The following is a 17096-nucleotide window of genomic DNA, read 5'->3' as shown; positions in this document are numbered from 1 at the left end:
TTGGACTTGAGGCTGTACGGTCACATGCCAACAGTTTCTCATCTGCACTTATCCCTCCTACGTCATGTGACTCAGACGCCTCCTGCATGGATTCCCGTACTCTTATAATCAGAGAAACGTGTTTAAAAGCGCCGCGACACGTTTTTTGGTTTCCTGAGCCGCCTGAACGTTGCCATGTTGACATATCCATTCCCTCCCGTCTGCATGTTGACATCAGCTGATCCAGTGGCAGCATGTTCCACCTCTAAGCTCTTACTCTGCGTGTTCACCTGTCGGGACCTTCGGCTGTGTGGAGTCCAGTCGCCTGCCTGGACACAAACTACTCTCCAAAGCCAGGTGTTGAGGCGTCGTGGCTCAGTGAGCACGGCGATCCAGCAGCTTTGGTGAAGGCGCCGGTCACTTCCTGGAGCCGGACGCGTCTGAACCAATTCAGATTAATGCAGCTGGATCTTTACACGATGTTGAAATGGACGGAAGGCAGAAATGTAGAGAAATGAGCTTTGGAGAATAGTTTGCAGGTATTTAAAGCAGTTTGTTGCTAAATGTACTGAATGTTTGTTTCCTCACCTGAAGGCCAAACAGAATGTTGATGTTTTTTTTTTAAGTCCTTTTATTTTCTTTTGCTTAAATCTTCATGTATTTAATGTGTTTTATTTTATATCTGTCTAAAAGATGATGTGAAAAGAAACCTGCAGTTTGTGGCATCAACACATGAACAGGCAGAAGTGTATTTATGAGTGTGTGTGTGTGTGTGTGCGTGTGTTATTCTAATAAACAGCAGAGAGGTTTTACAGGAAGACGAGACGAGAACGTGTAAGAGAGCGAGTTCATCGTGTGTGTGTGTGTGTGTGTGTGTGTGTGTGTGTGTGTGTGTGTGTGTGTGTGTGTGTGTGTGTGTGTGTGTGTGTGTGTGTGTGTGTGTGTGTGTGTGTGTGTGTGTGTGTGTGTGTGTGTGTGTGTGTGTGTGTGTGTGTGTGTGATTCTAATAAACAGCAGAGAGGTTTTACAGGAAGACGAGACGAGAACGTGTAAGAGAGCGAGTTCATCGTGTGTGTGTGTGTGTGTGTGTGTGTGTCTGCGTGTGTGCATTCTAAACTCGTGACTCCACAGCTGTGTTGCTGCTGCACTTGCGTGTGTGTGTCTGTTTGTGTGTTTGTGAGTGTGTTTCACTGTGAAGTCAGTGTTTTGGCGTCCTGTCGGCACTCAGGGACACACCCTGAGAGCGATGGCGTGACTGCAGCGGCCTGACTGTGCGCCCCTGACCTCAAAGACGGCCACCGTGACACACAAGCCTCAAGCTCAGCCTTGACTTAAAAGTGGGCGCACATGAGGGCAGCTGTGTGTGAGTAGATGCAGCATTCACAGGCTGATCACCGTTTGGACCACACACACACACACACACACACACACACGTCAGCTGGCTTGTTTGTGGCGTGTTAGTGAAATCAATAGCAGAGTGACTTCCTGCCAGGATCGCAGCTCGTCTTTCCGTGGGTCTCGATGTTTGAGTCCCTCTGGTTCTGTTCAGGTCTCGACCCGTCCAGCCTTTAATCAAAGGCAGAGGAGCCCCTCTTCCTCTGTGTAGGACCACCAGGTTCTCGTTCTCTCTCTCTCTCTCTCTCTCTCTCTCTCTGTCCATCCTTCACGTCTTCATCATGAGTTTGTCCAGATCCAAACAGATTAAGGAGCCGTTCTGGTTTCTCTCCGTTCTGTCACCACCATGCAGAGTTGAAGCAAACAAGCTCAGAGGGTCCACTTCCTCTATTACGGAAAGATTTTCACAATAAAACATTCCTACCACCAACGATGGGTTCATACCGTGACCTGCATGACGTCATGGAAACAAACCTCACACACCTGAGGGCAGTGAGACAGCGGAGGTCATTAGTGGTCTCACACTTGTGTCCTCTGATGACCTTTAACCTTCTCATGGTTCTTCTCTCTTCATCACAGGAAACATTTCATCTCCTCTCCTCTCCTCTCCTCACTCTCTCTGGGTCAGAGAACCCTGACCCGCATCGCCTCGGTAACAAGGGCAGTTTGCTTTTCCTATTAGAATGAGATTGCGAGTGTGTGTGCGAGTGTGTGTATGTGTTGGTGTGTGTGTGTGTGTGTGTGTGTGCGTGTCAGCATGTTTGTGTGTGTGTGTGTGTGTGTGGGTTGGTCTGGTCTCCACAGTTCACTTTGAATCTTGGTTGTTTGCTCATGAACATGAGCGGAGCAACAATGGCTCCTCTGATCCGCCTCACCGTCCTGCTGTGACCCCGTGACCTCTGTCGTACACAGAAGGGACACGCTGCCCCAAATAACGAGGGGCAGATAAAGGGGCCCTCAGGGGGTCCGGGTCAGTGCCTGTGAACGGGACACAGAATCACGCTAGGGGGGAGGGGAGAGGGGGGCCGGGGGGGAACAGAGGACCTGGACCTCCACTTCTCCTCAGTGTGGACACAAGTATATGAAGCCACAACCACCTGGAACCAGGAGAAGACAGAGACACCAGCAGGCGGGTCAGAGGGGGAGGAGCCTTTTATTGGTGTTTGAATGTGACAACGTTAACACACACACACACACAGGAGGACTTTATGGTAGCAGAAGAGGAAAACTGTCCAGGGTCCAGTCCAGGTCTAAGGCGTCCTCTTCTCCAGGGTCATGGTCTTCAGGTCGGCCGGTCCGCTCACGCTGAAGACCGTGTGAGATGCTCCTCTTCTCTCCACCAGGGCGGCGACAGCTTCCCCCAGCTCCAGGTGGTTCAGGTAACCAGGCGCCAAACGCTCCGGAGTGGAAACGCCTGCGTCAATCTTCAGCTGCCAAGGAGGGTAGGAAGAGGAGGAGGAGGAGGAGGAGGAGGGATGAAGAGCGGGGGCAGGGGCAACAAAAGAAGAAAGAAGGGAAGAAACTGTGAGGCACTGTGACACGTTTGGTTAGATCCTGGATCATAGAGACAGTGTGTGTGTGTGTGTGTGTGTGTGTGTGTGTGTGTTGAGCTCACCTGGTTGAGCTTGCAGGGCAGCTGGGGATACTCCTCTCTAAGGACCTGGCAGAAGGCCAAGGTGCTGGCAGCTCCAATGGTCAGGAAGCCGGTGCCAGGCATCAGCAGCTTCTCCCCGGCTGCTCCTGCACACGGGACGACACATGAACACATGAGTCCCTGCAGTGATGCTCTGACTCCCAGCATACAGTGTTAATATTGTAAGCCAGGTGTGTGTCTGTGTGTGTGTGTACTGGAGACTGGCCTGTGATGAATGTGTAGGTGCCGTTGGGGTCGTCCCTCACCAGGGGGAAGAAGACTTTCCATGACACAAATGTGCTGAAGAGTAAAGTGTCGATCACCTGAAGGGGCAAAAGGTTAAGAGTTAAGAGTTCAACCACTTAAGTGAGGGAAACCCAGGCTCCCTGAAACAAAGACTGAAGTATCGGCTCATTGAAAGGAGAAGTAGGAGAGCGACCACGCCTCTAATACCGGAACAAACCATCCGGCCACGGGGTCCCACACATCACCCTCAACATACGGGCGCTGACCCAGGTTCTGTAAAGTGCAGAACGTTTACATCTCTAAGTAGAGTGCAGCTCACGCAGTGCAGGTCTTTGAGGGTCTGGGTGTGTGGAGGTCCTCCCTGCCACCAGCTGAAGCCCAGAGAGGAAACGATGTCCGTCACTTTCCCCACGGCCTTCAGCAGGGCGGCCTTGGCCTCCTCTGCTCCCTCCTCTGACCCTGGAACACAAACAAGTGTGAGGGAGAGGGATGGAGACGGAGGGCTGCAGGGAGGGATGATTGATGGGTGATGGGTTGATGTTAAACAGTCCTTACCAACATTTCCAACTATAGTAGTGAGGTTGTCCTTTGTGTTTGGGGAGACAAACGATCGGAGTTTCTCTAACCGGTTGTTGTCCCTGGAGATCACTGCCACCTTGAAACCTACACACACACACACACACACACACACACACACACACACACAATAATAAAGATCACAGATAATACATTAATCCATAGTTTAGAGGGAGAGAATTGCTAACTTTGACAGACAGAGCAGAAGTAATCCCTCTGACATGCATGCAGATAAGTGTCCACTAACGTGTCTCCATCAGTGTTAATCTCTTTATCAAGGTCAGCAGAGGGATCAGCCGACTGAGCAGCAGCTGTGAACGTGCCATCCAAATCCAAAACCAAAACCAAACAATGAGTGACACGCAAACCACATCTGAGCCCGACAACTGATCTGGGTTGAATCTCAAGAGATAACCATGGTAACTGTGGTTAAGTCTAAGGTAGTGTGAGTGTGTGTTTAGTACTGTTTCACCAAAACTGCACAAATAGAATCCCTATAACCAAAACAAAAGAGACTGATTCATTCTCAGCCTTGTTTCAGCTTAAATATCTAAACGCCATCCAAGTGTGCTATCATGTTGAGTAACCATGACGACATCCCATTATTCCTGCCTTTCGCCTTTATTCTTTACTTGGAATCTTCTGTGACTCTTAATGCTTAGATCTCACTAAAATGATCCATATTTAAACTTAAGTAAAAGTTTTTCGTGTTGCCGTTAATATGAAGTTGTGAGACTCATTGTGATTATCGCGTTTGTTTGTTTTCCTCATTGAGTCATTTCTACTTAAATTTATTTAAAAACAAAAGCAAACAAAGTCTAGAAAAGCCTCAGATATTTCTATAAAATTCTACCGATAATTGTAATAATGACTTTTTTTGGACAGAATTCCTCTGTCCGTGAAGGCACCACGCCACACCTGAGCACCGTGACGCCCCTGGCATCCTACCTTTATCCAGCAGCGCTCTGACGACCCCGGAGCCCACCGTCCCCGCTCCTCCGAGGGCCAACACCATCCTGCCCGAGTCCGACATGCTGCCAGAGGATGAAGACGAGGGTGCGGATGAAGGTCGAGGGTGAGAGTGAGCGCGCTGCGGGCGGAGCTGCTGACTGGAGAGGAGGCTGCTTGTTCGGGCTTTAAATTGAGACGGTGGGGCCACAGATCCGCCCTGCTGTGGGTGTGGAGACCGGCTCCGTGTGTGTGTGTGTGTGTATGTGTGTGTGTGTGTGTGTGTGTGTGTGTGTGTGTGTGTGTGTGTGTGTGTGTGTGTGTGTGTGTGTGTGTGCGTGTGTGTGTGTGTGTGTGTGTGTGTGTGTGTCTTACTGGCAAAAAAATACTGCTGGAAGTAATTATTCTTTATTAGATGTGTTTAGATTTGAGTCAGATATTTAGAAACGATTTTAAAACATTCAAGTCAATATGAAAGGCCATAAATTATTCTCTTTATTTAATATTTAGTAGAGAGATTTGTAATATTTAGTGTGAGACGGAACTGTAATTTATGGAGTAAATGTGCTAAAATGATGCCATCTAGTGGAAGAAGATAATATCGGCACGTAATATAACGGAAAATACTAATATAATAAAATACGATTCATTCACTCATTCATTGTCTTTTTAAACAATACCACCACCCAGACCTGTAAAGGTAGAGAGCAATTCAAAACACTACATGTACGTAAAAGAATAACGTTCTCAACATCAACAACTGCTGCTACTACTTTTACTACTGCTATTAATACCAGCATTTTATTTTTAACTCCTGATGAGTTCACTTCGTTTCCACGCACAGCTCCTCTCCGCCGGGCCGCGCCGGTGAGCGAACCAAGCGCATCCGTCCACCTCGGAAACCCCGAGCCACGTGACAATGTTTACTTTCCTCAAGACGTCCGGAACTGACAGCGGCGCCAGGTGAGTGTGTGGGAGTGTATGAGAGCGTGAGTGTGTGCGTGTGTGTCTGTCTGTGTCCGCATGTGTCTGCATGTCTCATTATTTTCAGCGGTATGATTAAAGCTCCCTCGCGTAGTTGAACCCTCGGTGCTGCCCTGCTGCCTTGCGTAACGGTTCCACGGTAACACGCAGCAGCTGGTTGTTCCACTCCGGAGCCAAGCGCCGTGATTCCGGTATCAACGTGGACTCTTACCCGGAGGCGGATCGTAACGTTCCGTTGCTGATCAGAGATCTAAGAGGTAATCGATCCGTTTGATCCTTCAGTTCCGTTTAATGTGGCTGTCGCGCTGTAAGCTAACCAGCATGCTAACAGGTGCCTTACCGAGTGTGACTGATTGTTACTCTTTATGTCTCCATGTCTCATTTAGACGCTATGTTGTTGATATTCTGGATTCTTTTAAACGCGGCGGCTCGCAGGGAAAATGTCGTTTGTTTGTTCATTCGTTTTTAATTCCAGCAAACGTGAAACTACTTTCACTTTCAGTCACAGTTGCTAAAGTTAGCTTAGCCTGCCTGTACGTACACACAAACTAACGTCGCCGTTACATTTACGACCATCACTGTTTAATCACGTCACACTTTGGGTTGTAAGGTCGATTCCCTGACTGACACACGGTTTGAGAGAGAGAGAGAGATATCATGTTCCACTAACAGTGTTCAGGTGGATGTTCAACAGGTTGATGAGGTGTGTGTGTGTGTGTGTGTGTGTGTGTGTGTGTCCCTCCCTCCCTCAGCTGGATGTGAGCCATGAGAGCCAGGGACTTGGTGTTGTGGTACAGGCAGAGTCTGGAGCAGCAGATCCTGGTTGGAGGCTCCAGCCTTGTGTGTAGAGATGAAGACCTGCTGAAGAAGGTGGAGGCGTTCCTGAGGGAGGGCGACGCCCATGAGACGCACTGCCTGGCCCTGGACCCCCTGGAGGTGATGGAGGAGTCTCTAAGAGCCACAGCACCGCCGGGCCTACAGCCTCGCAGAGCCTCAGGGGGGCTGGAGGCTCTGGCCAAGGCCTTTGAGGTCCTGGAGCAGGCGGCCCTGAACCTGCACCTGGGCCCCTGGAGGGAGGAGTACAAGGTGGTCAAGGTGTGTGTGTGTGGGGTTTAGGTGATGTCGACGCTCGTCGTCACCATAGTAACCCGGCCTGTCGGCCACTTTGACGTAATGAAAGTTTTGTTGAAAGTGGAACTCCGTGAGTCAGAGTCTGTGTGACCTCATTGTGTTTCCTCCTCCTCCAGATGCATTCTGGGATGTTTACCCACTACATCAAACCTGTGCTGTCACCGCAGCAGATTTGCTTCCTGTTCGGCCTGTTGGGTTACCAGCACTGCTCTGCGCCGCACGAGCAGCTCCGCCTGCAGCCGCCTGCCAACGATGCGTCAGACCTGCTGCGCCTGGCGTGTTCCTTCTTCCTGGGGCGCTGCGAGTGTCGCCTCCTGCTGTCGGCCCTGGGGAGGCACAGCGGCGAGGCCCAGTGGGAGCTGAACCTGGTGGGAGAGAGGAGGAGAGGATGCAGCCTGCAGGTCAGCCAGCACACACACGCACACACACAGACACACACAGAGGCACATACACACATTTTGAATACTCAGGTGATGGAACGTCTCATTTGGTGTGTGAGTGTGTGTGAAGTGACCCAGAGGAGCTTGTGTGTGTATGTGAGGCGTTCAGACATGAAGTGACAGGTCAGAGGTCATTCTGGTGTCTCCACAGGTGTCCCTCACTCACACCCAGGAGCTGCTGGACGTCACTCAGCCTCTGAAGGACGACGCCCCGTACCTGGACCTGTACACCGACAAGCAGGTGAACGGGGGCCACAGGGAGAAATCTGTGGAGGAGGACGAGAGCCCAAAGTCTTTGACCTGGCAGAGTCACACCGACACGTCGCCCACCACCGTCCTGCCGCAGAGCAGCGGAGCCGCGCCCTCCTCCTGCTCCTTCTCCTCCCTCCCCCAGGAGCCGGTGTGTGGCTCTAACCCCAGACACACAGCCAGCAGGAGCTTCTCTGCACGCACCAAGCAGGGCCGTCATTCACGTGACGAGTCGCCCAAGCTGGCGTTTGACGCAGCGACCGTGTGCGAGCGCTCGCTGCCATCTGAAGCCAAACAGGTCTGCAGCTCTATGCAGTCTGCCGCTGTGTGTGTGGGACGCTGTGTGGAGTGTGACACCGTGCACGACTCCTCCCACGCCGCGCTGCAGAAGTGCCGCGCCAAACACCACGGAGCGCCGCCGCCGCAAGACGAGATCACCGAGGCTGCGATGGAATTGAGGACGGCGACGGGTCAGAGCAGAGGCCAGACCGCGGCTCCGCCCCTGACCGCCTCGGCTCTGTGCGACGGCCGCGACTCCCCTGACCGCCCACCCATCACCTACCACGAGTGCTGCGACCTGGCCTCCCCCGACCCCCGCACCCTCTGCTCCGACTGCAGGGCCTTCCACGCCGTCGGCTGCAGACGGGCCGATTACTGCAGAAAAAGCCACAAGCTCCGCCTCCTGGACCGCTGCTCCATGTGTCAGGGTCTCTGTGTGAGGAAGCCCCTGGTGCTGTGCCGGTACTGCGGGGCGGAGTACTGCTCAAGCTGCTGGTACAGGCATCCCATCATCTGTGTCTGCGGCCAAACCTTCGACCAGTCGTCCTCGGTGTGAGCGCGGCTGCAGGACCGTTCCACTTCTTCAGCCTCTAACTGCCTTAAACATCATGGATCTGAATCTTTGCCTTTCTGTCACTCTAACCTCTTTTTCTAGACGGGTCATCTTTGTCCGACCCCGTTTCTCTGTCAGTGGCCATATTTAGCACAATCAGCATTTTGTATCATATTGTTTATAGTTAACTTGTGACGTTGTGATTGGCGTCTGTGTTTGTTTTCACTTTAATGTGTCTGAGCTGCACACGTTCATATAAAAACACCCTGAAGACTCCGGCTGCCTCCTGGATCTGATTCATGTGTTAGATGATGTAATGCGGGTTTGGGTTGTTATGGCGACTCAGAGTTGTGAACAGAAAAGACAAAACGGAACACGTAGAAGCAAAGAACCTGCTGGGAGTCGTGAGGTCATTTAGAAACATCAGCAGCTTTACTGGCACAGGAAGTGAATGTTCTCTGGTGCTCCTTTCATCCAAGCTGTTGGCGTCCCTGGGTGAAGCCCGCTCATGTCCCAGCATGCCCTCTGTCCTCTGTCCACCTGGATCAGGTGCTTTACACTTTCCCTTCACATGTAAACACCACAATACAAACATCTTCTCCTTCATTCATCTGAACTTCTGTATAAACGATTTGAACACATTTACTGTGGCCGATCTGAAACGCATCAAATTGTCTAGAATCGTCACGGCGGGTGTTGCGTGCTCGTTGTGCGCCTCCCAGTGGATGTTGATGAAGGTCTTGCTGTCCATGCGGTCCACGTAGAGGAGCCCGTCCAGGTGGTCCATCTCGTGCTGGAGGATGCGAGCCGGCCAGCCGCTGGCCTGCCAGGTGACCGCCTCCCCCCTCTCATCCAGACCTGCAGAGGGAAGAACACACAAGAGCTTCAGCGGGTGATGATTAAGAGGACATCCGGGTTCCCTGAAATAAAGACAACAACTCAGACTGCTTAGAGGACGAATAGTAGAAGAAGAACGTGGATGTGACAAGGTGTTAGCATTATTAAAGTTGTAACAGCTCTAGAGATTCTCTTTTATTGTGGAGGGCAGAACTTCTATCTGTGCTGTAGAACAACATGGATCCATTAAAGACCTACAGACCTGAAGTGAAGCACACACACATCTACACACTGACACTCTGACAGAGGAACACAGTTCAGATGTAGTTTCCCCACAGCTCCTTCCTGACTAACAGAGTCACGTACCGGACACTTCCACGGACAAGAAGCGCGGGACCGCAGCAGAGAAGCCGCAGACGCTCTCGCAGGCCTCCTGGAAGAGCGCCGTCCTCCCGTCCAGCACCCTGAGCCGCGGGTTGATGAACACCCGGAGCGGCTGGACCGAGAGGCCTCGCGCTTCCCGCGCAGCAGGCGAGCTCTCGTGCAGCATCTTCTCCGGATACTCCAGCACCAGGATGCGGAGCGGCACCCCGACCTGCGGCGCGCTGAGCCCCACGCACTCCAGCCCCCGCATCACCCTCACCATGGTGCCGATCACCTTCTGGACCTCCGGGCCCGTGATGGCCGCGGGGTCAACGGGGGCAGCGTGCGAGCGCAGCACAGGGTCGCCCACCTGGCACACGTGACCGTACGGAGGCCGGGGGGGCGACAACACCTTGCGCTTCAGGTACTGGAGGAGGGAGCGCTCCTTGATGTTGGTGGAGTGGGGGCGTCCGGGCGGTGCAGAGCAGGAGCCGTGTAGACGAAGCGCACCTGCGCCGCAGAGAGGAGCGGAGAACCTGAACGCACCACTGGACAGCCGCAGCACAGAGACACACACGGATCTACTCATGGTGGACCGGGCGGGGCAAAGCGTGGAGACGCGGAGCTGCAGGGACGTTAAACAAAAGGACACAACGTTACCGCTCACCTGACTCTGAAGTCAGGACATCACACACACTTCTATCAGTCTGATAAGAGTGTAACTGTAAAGCACCACCCTTAAACCCCGCAGACGGCCCAGTCGGGGTTTAGAAACACGCACTCCCAATCACACAGCCGCTCCTGGCTAGCTAAGCTAAGTCTTTAGCTATTAGAATGCGGTTATTTAGTTCAAACGTGCAACGCTTCAGTCAAACAGGCACCGTGTGATGACGTATTAAAGACGCAGCACGCCGCCATCACCTTTAACCGACGAGCCGCTGGGAAAAAGGCGAATAGTTGAGACTTTAACAGAAAAAGGTCGGAGGACAGAGCTGGAGGGCCGTCAGATTACATCCGGGTCACTCACCGGCCTGCACTTCACAACAAAGTCCTCTATCCCTGTTAGTATTAAGATGATTCAACAGATATAACACATTAAATACACATTAAATGATTCATTTTAAAACAAGTATACTGTATGTTTATATGTAGGCTCTCACTACCGTGTATGTCATCTAAAAACCACTTTATCAGATTCCTAAAAGAAGAAAATAATACATTAGTAAGGATCTCAGTCCAAAGTGTGTGTGTGCGTGTGTGTGTGTGTTGCGTCCCTCGAAGCTTTTATTTTGACATCAGCTTTGAGTTTTGACACAGAATCTCTCGACGGGGTGGGCATGTTCGATACTTCAACCTCAACTTGTCGGTACATGTCCGGCCGGGTGGGGGTGATGGCCACTGGCGCACAGTTTAAATCAAGGTACAACGGTGGGCCGGTGGCCAGAACTTTCTCCTCCTTTTTCATCATCGTCACCAGTGATCAGCTGATGGAGGAAGAGCAGCGCAGGAAACCTTTGCGGAGTTTGGATCGGAGAGTTTAAGTCGATGGAGACGCGAGAAGGTTTGAGAAAAGTGATTATTATTGTTGTTGTTGTTGTTGTTATTATTATTAAAGTCCGTAAGTGATTTGATTTGATGCACTTTTGCATTTTTTAAGAATAAAATAAGTTCCATAAATATTTTTTGGCATTTTGGCCATACAAAGTGAAAAGATGAGAGTCAAAAAGTAGTTGACCCTGTGACCCTAACACTCTTCCCCTTGGTCAGACGCTGACCTGCAGCCTCTGACCCTCAGTGACCCCTGCAGGCTGCGAGTGGCGGCGGCCCGGGCGTTTGCCGTGGTGAAGAACAGGGACGTCGCTGGCTTTGAGGGGGTGATGAGGTTTCTGGAGGCCACACACACACTCCTGCCCAGACTGGTGCCTCCCATCAAACACATGAAGATCGTGTTTGGGCTCAAGACGCTGGTAGGTAAATGCAGTGTGTGTTTGTGTGTGTGTGTGTGTGTGTGCGCGTGTGTTGCTGTGTTCAGTGGTTGATCTTTGCGTTTGCCTCTCCAGGTGATCATGGGGATGCTGCAGGCAGGCCGGAGCGCCGTCGACACCGTGCTCAGAACCATCCAGTTCTTTCCCAGCAACCTGCCTCAGTACCAGGATCAGTGTGTGAGTGTGACAGTGTGTGAGTGTGTTGTGAGAGTGTGTGAGTGTGTTTGAAAGTCAGAGTTTGTGCCATTTTCCTCTTTGTATGATGAATCTCGTTGACATTGCAAAGACACACTCACACTCACACACACACACACACACACACACACACACACACACACACACACACACACACACACACACAGACACACCTCTCTCTTGGCCTAAAGACGTTGACTTTCTACCTCTGTCTGAATGGAGCTTGCTGCCTCATGTGTGTGTGAGAGTAGATGATCCATAATCCTGCTCTGTCTGGGTTCTTTGGCAGAACCAGCACCAGATGTTCCTCATGAGGAAGAACCACCTGGAATTCAAGGAACTGGCCCAGACGCTCGCCATCGACAAGAGCAAACTTGACCTTTACTTCAAGGTTGGTTTACGTGAGCTCGCTATAATAAATCTTGTTTCTTGTTTTTGTTTTTGTTTTTACACTTCAGCATGTCTAGCTGTAGCTCCCTTTGTGTCCAGCAGGGGGCACTGCAGCTCCACATGTTCATTGCAAGTCTTTGCATCCAAATGTAGAACATCCAGTCACTAAACCTCACCAGCAAACATTCTAGACCACTTTTATTATCATTATTCTCTCTCTCTCCCTCCCTCTGTCTGTCTGCCTCTGCCTCTGTCTCTGTCTCTGTCTCTGTCTCCCTCTCCCTCTCCCTCTCCCTCTCCCTCTCCCTCTCCCTCCCTCTCTCTCTCTGTCTCTGTCTAATTCTGTCTGTCTCTCTCTCTCTCTGAGGACATAAACCTCACAGCTTCTTCATAAGTGCTGCTTGTGTTTCAGACTCAGATGGAGCAGCAGTACGGTGAACACTACGCCCAGAAACTAGAAGACCGACTGCTGCACTACCTTCACCAGCTGGAGGCGCTGTTACCACAGGAGACCGGCAATGATAAGGTGTGTGTGTGTGTGTGTGTGTGTGTGTGTGTGTGTGTGTGTGTGTGTGTGTGTGGGGTCGTGGTCTTTATATTTTATATTGTTGTTCTGGTGTCATCATGTTTGTTCTGTCATGATTGTGTGCAGCGGCGGCTCGGGATCGGTCTCCACGCCGACCGGGAGGAGAAGCTGTTTTTGGACACGATCACCTCCGACCCCACCGGCGTGAGGAGACGTAAGAATCACGACACACACAAGAATGACAACGCCGGCAAATTTACTGAGAAGGTTTTTAGACCAACAAGAGAGAAATGTTTCCTCTGTGTGTTTGCTAAACAACAGAAAAGAGGCTCTGCTCCAGTGTGCATGCTGAGTGAAAACGTTGTGTGTCCAGGCTGTTGTCATGTGTGACAGGCGGGCGTCAGTGTGAGCGATGCTGGTCAGTGGCTCTGCTTCAGCCTTATGTAACGTTTACTCTCATGTTCTTGGCCCGCGTGTCATCGCTACACAAAGGTCCTCTAAACAACAGTCACCTTTTGATCCTTCTGACCGTTCATACACACACACACACACACACACACGCACACGCACACGCACACGCACACACACGCACACGCACACAGAGCAAAGAGAGAGAGAGAGAACATCATGTCCTCACTGGAGATCAAAATACCAAACATCTCTTGTTCTGCTTGTGCGTTTCTTAATCTCCTGCTCCTCTCGTCTCCTTCAGACGCTGCATCCTGTGGTCTCCTCCCAGCAGAGGAGCCTGGACCCCCAGGAGGCCTGCAGGAAGTGACTGATGTACATGGACAGGCAGAGGAGGATGGACAGACACCTGAATCCAAGCTTGGAGAGCATAAAGGGGCAAAGCGTCCAGAGGAAGCTGCGTCCTCTCCTCAGTTCTGCTCCAAACACCGGCGCTGGGTGAGGAGCATCCTGTGGGCGTGTCCTGACGACCAGCTGCTGCTCCAGGCCGGACAGTCCCCGCCTCTTTTCCGATCCTCCTCCTCCTCCTCCACGTCTTCATCACTGGACCTGACCCCCTCTGGCCTCGTCCCACCTCCAGCTTCACATAGCGACCCTCGCCCTCAGGTGCCTGAAGGAGAGAACCTGAGCTCTGGATCACCAGTCTGTCTCCATCACACACAGGTGACAGGAACGTCCTCCAACAGAGAAGGACACGGCCCGTCTCCAGATCCCCTCACAGTGTCCAGTGTGAGTCAGCAAGGCTCCAGGTCCCATCCTCCACACACACACTCCCCCAGCTGCCCTGCACCATCCACACACACCTGCTCCAGGCTTTCCACAAAGTTCAGACGGGCTTCTCCCCAGTTTCTCCCAAATCCTTCGTTAGAGCCGTTTGGAGAGGGGATGATGTCTTGGTCGGGTGTCCTCAGGCGTCCACAGGATTTCAAACCACCATCCGACCAGACTCTCCTTCCTGTCCGCCCTCAGGCTTCCTGCTCCGCCCGTCCTCATCCTCACACGTGCGGCCGCAGCTTCCAGCCCGGGGCTCTCCTGGCTGGAGGCTCTGCAGCTCGGCTGAGGTTGTCCCCTCACAGTCAGGTCGCTCTCCTGCGGTCGAAGCTCCTGCAGCCTCACGTGAGGCTCACCAGGCTGAGCGAGACCGAGGCTCCGCCTTCACTCGGGCCTCTGCAGTCTGAGGAAGAGGGCGGTGACGACCACGACAGCAGCGCTCTCTCAAGTTCCTCCTTCGACGTCAACACTCTTTATTCCAGCTCCTCCTCCAGCAGCGTCGGCGAGGACGTCACAGATTCAGACCTCGACTACAAACCGGTTGTTAGAAAGAAAAGACTCCGGCCGCAAAGTGCGACTGCGGTGAGGGAACATCTGTGTTTACACGGCTGGTAAAGGTCACATGTCAGCCCTGAGGTCAATTTATACTTCATCTTCTCACGTCAGCTGATGACTGCATAGGTGTGCGACACAGAAGGAAGTGTTGAAAACGTGCGCCGGCTCAAGATGAAGTAAGAAAAGGGGCAGATGTGGACTGTGGCAACACTCAGCTGTGCAGATAGGGGGCGCTGTGGGTCGGGGCGGTACAGAGGGCGTCTGGAGATCAGAAGGTCCCTGGTTTGATTCCTGTCTGTCTATCTGCCTGTCTGTCTGTGATGTCATGTCATGATTCCTCATGAAATCTAATGAAGTCAGCCTCAGCCCCCTGTGGTGCTGTACTCAGTCTTTACTGTACTAACTGTTACCAATAACAACGTTACTCACCAGGCGTCCGCTCAGAGACGCCACGGGTTCCTGAGGCGCTGTCGCCAAGGAAACTAACCTGATGTGGTGAGTGGAACTGGATACTAACCTGTGTGTGTGTGTGTGTGTGTGTGTGTGTGTGTGTGTGTGTGTGTGTGGCTATTATAAAGTGTTTATTGTGTTTGATTGTATTTATCATATTTAAGTGCCGTGTGTGTTTGAAACGCTCCTTGATGCTTTTGTGATCTGTAGTTGAAGCTTTGACAGAACTGTTACCTTCTCTAATGTTGCCACACACACACACACACACACACACACACACACACACACACACAGCTGAGCTCTCAGAGGATCCCATCATGCATTGCGGCTCACTGGGATGTTTTCTTCTCTGGGGTGGGCGTGGCCTGTTGACACGTCAGGTGGGATAGTGAGCAGTGTGTTGTGGTTCTTTGTTGTTGTCATGTTGTGTGCGTCATCCAGACAAACATCCTGTGATTGATGTGAGTCTTTCTTCATCGGCCCCCTGTGGTCACTCAGGCTCAGCCTCTGAACGAAGCGGACCTTCAGTGTGAGTGTGTGAGGCGCTGTGACACAACATGGACCTTCTGGAGCCGCTCGATACTGTGGACAAGACATCAAAGGCCTGAGCTACAGGGGCCCTCCTGTTGACTTTGCTGTGTGTGTGTGTGTGTGTGTGTGTGTGTGTGTGTGTGTGTGTGTGTGTGTGTGTGTGTGTGTGTGTGTGTGTGTGTGTGTGTGTGTGTGTGTGTGTGTGTGTGTGTGTGTGTGTGTGTGTGTGTGTGTGTGTGTGTGTGTGTGTGTGTGTGTGTGTGTGTGTTGTACACCGGGTCAGATGAGGCCACCGGGTACTGGAGTTTGACCCAAGGTTGATTAGGAAAGGAGGCCTTGACGACTGTACAGTTGGTTTCACACAAAACAAACATGGGACATATGTTGATCTGACCAACGAGACGTTCCACCATGGAAGGTTTATAAACTGAAATAAAAGATTTATTTAAGCTGGAGTTCTGCTTCTCACTGTTTAATATGAAACTACTAACTACAACTCATACATGTTTGGAGAGTTTCACTTTAGTTTCTGCCGATAAATCCAGACGGACTGAACCTTCTTCACTGAGAATGTTCCAGCTTTGTAGTACCAGCTGTCACATGAAGACGTTTCGGTGGCCATGACGACGTGAGATGAAGCTGAGTCTCATCTCACACTTCTGCTGGATTGTTGGCCTACACGTAAATCATTTCCAAACATTCGGGATGACATAAACGAGTGTGTTCCTCTCGCTTTGCCCAGCAGCCAGAGACGCGCTGACCAGGGCCTCGACCAGATGATGCAGAGCAGCGTCAACAAGGGGTCAAAGGGTGTCTGACCGTTATGTAACTTCTTATTACCAGAAAATCACCACAAATAGGCGGCTGGTGTGTGTGTGTACGTGTGTGTGTTTGTTTCTGTATTTTTGCACCAAACTTGTATTTATTCATTCACAGATGTGTTCTGTGACCTATGACCTGTAAATGTTTATTTGATTGTTCCCAGTATCAGTGTTGCATCATGGTCATTGGATGTTGTTTTCCTAGAATGGGGCTAAAGATCGATGAGTGACAGATGAAGGTTGTATGGAGTTTGGCTCATGCACTCATCTTCATCACCTTCTGTGGGTTTGTTATCTTAGGTTGAACACTTATAGCTTTCTGCTTCTTCTGATGTGTGGAAATGTTGATCTATTGTTTTTAATACAGAGTGATGCAAGGAGCTCAGTAGAACAGGAGTGGTGCCATATATGGAGTGGGCGTGGCTTATTCTTCACTACGTGCTGCAGCTCATGAATGAATTTATGGACTGTGACCAAACTTAGTGGACATGTGACCTCAGGTCATACAAGAGGAAACATCAGTCCACCTGAGAGTGACATAACAACAACATCTGGAGGGGGGAGGGGGGGGGGAGAGAGCGAGAGAGAGGGAGAGAAGAGAAGAGAAGCGTCTGAGAACATAAAGGTTTTAGTCTTAAATACTGGAGCAAGCTTTTACAGTAAGCAGTCGTCCCAAAACATGAAAATGGGAGATGGAGGAGAGTCGAGCATCAGTCTGCTGCTGATCTCTGATTGATCTTCAAACCTCATTATGGTTTTACAGCAACATTCCCCACAGTGTTGGGAGTGTG

General features: G+C 51.3%; 5 protein-coding genes across 11 annotated transcripts in view; 3 read left to right on the top strand and 2 right to left on the bottom strand.

Annotated features, from left to right (window-relative positions):
• The window catches only part of vps9d1 (VPS9 domain containing 1), an 11026-nt gene extending 10224 nt beyond the window's left edge, over nt 1-802 (top strand). For 3 of the 4 annotated variants that reach the window (XM_076140285.1, XM_076140294.1, XM_076140303.1), the window contains one exon: nt 1-802. This exon is cut by the window's left edge and continues 543 nt beyond it. The gene's annotated coding sequence lies outside the window, so the exon portion shown is untranslated. The other variant, XM_076140279.1, reaches the window with a different exon arrangement.
• Nucleotides 803-2514: 1712 nt separating this feature from the next.
• LOC142989403 (peroxisomal trans-2-enoyl-CoA reductase) lies at nt 2515-4949 on the bottom strand. The gene is made up of 6 exons (XM_076138915.1): nt 4778-4949; nt 3809-3916; nt 3573-3712; nt 3234-3330; nt 2990-3114; nt 2515-2804 (listed from the first exon to the last, which is right to left on the bottom strand). Exons 1-6 carry the CDS (start codon nt 4860-4862, stop codon nt 2625-2627), a joined length of 735 nt encoding a protein of 244 aa, XP_075995030.1. The 5' UTR covers nt 4863-4949; the 3' UTR covers nt 2515-2624.
• A 691-nt stretch (nt 4950-5640) lies between these two features.
• On the top strand, nt 5641-8689 carry spata2l (spermatogenesis associated 2-like). Of its 2 annotated transcripts, XM_076137316.1 has the most exons (5): nt 5653-5740; nt 5856-6018; nt 6514-6856; nt 7009-7293; nt 7484-8689. In XM_076137316.1, the coding sequence occupies exons 3-5, from the start codon at nt 6527-6529 to the stop codon at nt 8414-8416; spliced, it is 1548 nt and encodes a 515-aa protein (XP_075993431.1). In that variant the 5' UTR covers nt 5653-5740; nt 5856-6018; nt 6514-6526; the 3' UTR covers nt 8417-8689. The 2 variants fall into 2 exon arrangements, with proteins under 2 accessions (XP_075993441.1, XP_075993431.1); XM_076137326.1 differs by lacking the exon at nt 5856-6018 and having other exon boundaries at nt 5641-5740.
• A 134-nt stretch (nt 8690-8823) lies between these two features.
• On the bottom strand, nt 8824-10663 carry pdf (peptide deformylase, mitochondrial). Its single transcript, XM_076137337.1, has 3 exons — nt 10535-10663; nt 9617-10238; nt 8824-9271 (listed from the first exon to the last, which is right to left on the bottom strand). The coding sequence occupies exons 2-3, from the start codon at nt 10200-10202 to the stop codon at nt 9021-9023; spliced, it is 837 nt and encodes a 278-aa protein (XP_075993452.1). The 5' UTR covers nt 10203-10238; nt 10535-10663; the 3' UTR covers nt 8824-9020.
• A 318-nt stretch (nt 10664-10981) lies between these two features.
• On the top strand, nt 10982-15933 carry LOC142988205 (uncharacterized). Of its 3 annotated transcripts, none has more exons than XR_012960570.1 (7): nt 10982-11174; nt 11381-11580; nt 11674-11775; nt 12083-12184; nt 12596-12923; nt 13422-14998; nt 15452-15933. XR_012960570.1 is itself a non-coding variant. In XM_076137304.1 (7 exons), the coding sequence occupies exons 1-7, from the start codon at nt 11159-11161 to the stop codon at nt 14561-14563; spliced, it is 1764 nt and encodes a 587-aa protein (XP_075993419.1). In that variant the 5' UTR covers nt 10982-11158; the 3' UTR covers nt 14564-15933. The 3 variants fall into 3 exon arrangements, 2 of the variants coding, with proteins under 2 accessions (XP_075993419.1, XP_075993408.1); XM_076137304.1 differs by having other exon boundaries at nt 12596-12709; nt 12836-12923; nt 13422-15933; XM_076137293.1 differs by having other exon boundaries at nt 13422-15933.
• The last annotated feature ends 1163 nt before the right edge of the window (nt 15934-17096 follow it).

Source organism: Genypterus blacodes, unplaced genomic scaffold (assembly GCF_046128005.1).
Source record: "Genypterus blacodes isolate CSIRO-AG114 ecotype Tasmania unplaced genomic scaffold, CSIRO-AGI_Gbla_v1 ptg000015l_1, whole genome shotgun sequence".
NCBI classification, from domain to species: domain Eukaryota; kingdom Metazoa; phylum Chordata; class Actinopteri; order Ophidiiformes; family Ophidiidae; genus Genypterus; species Genypterus blacodes.
Note: the sequence above shows the minus strand (reverse complement) of the source record. Positions and strands in the feature narration are given on the sequence as shown.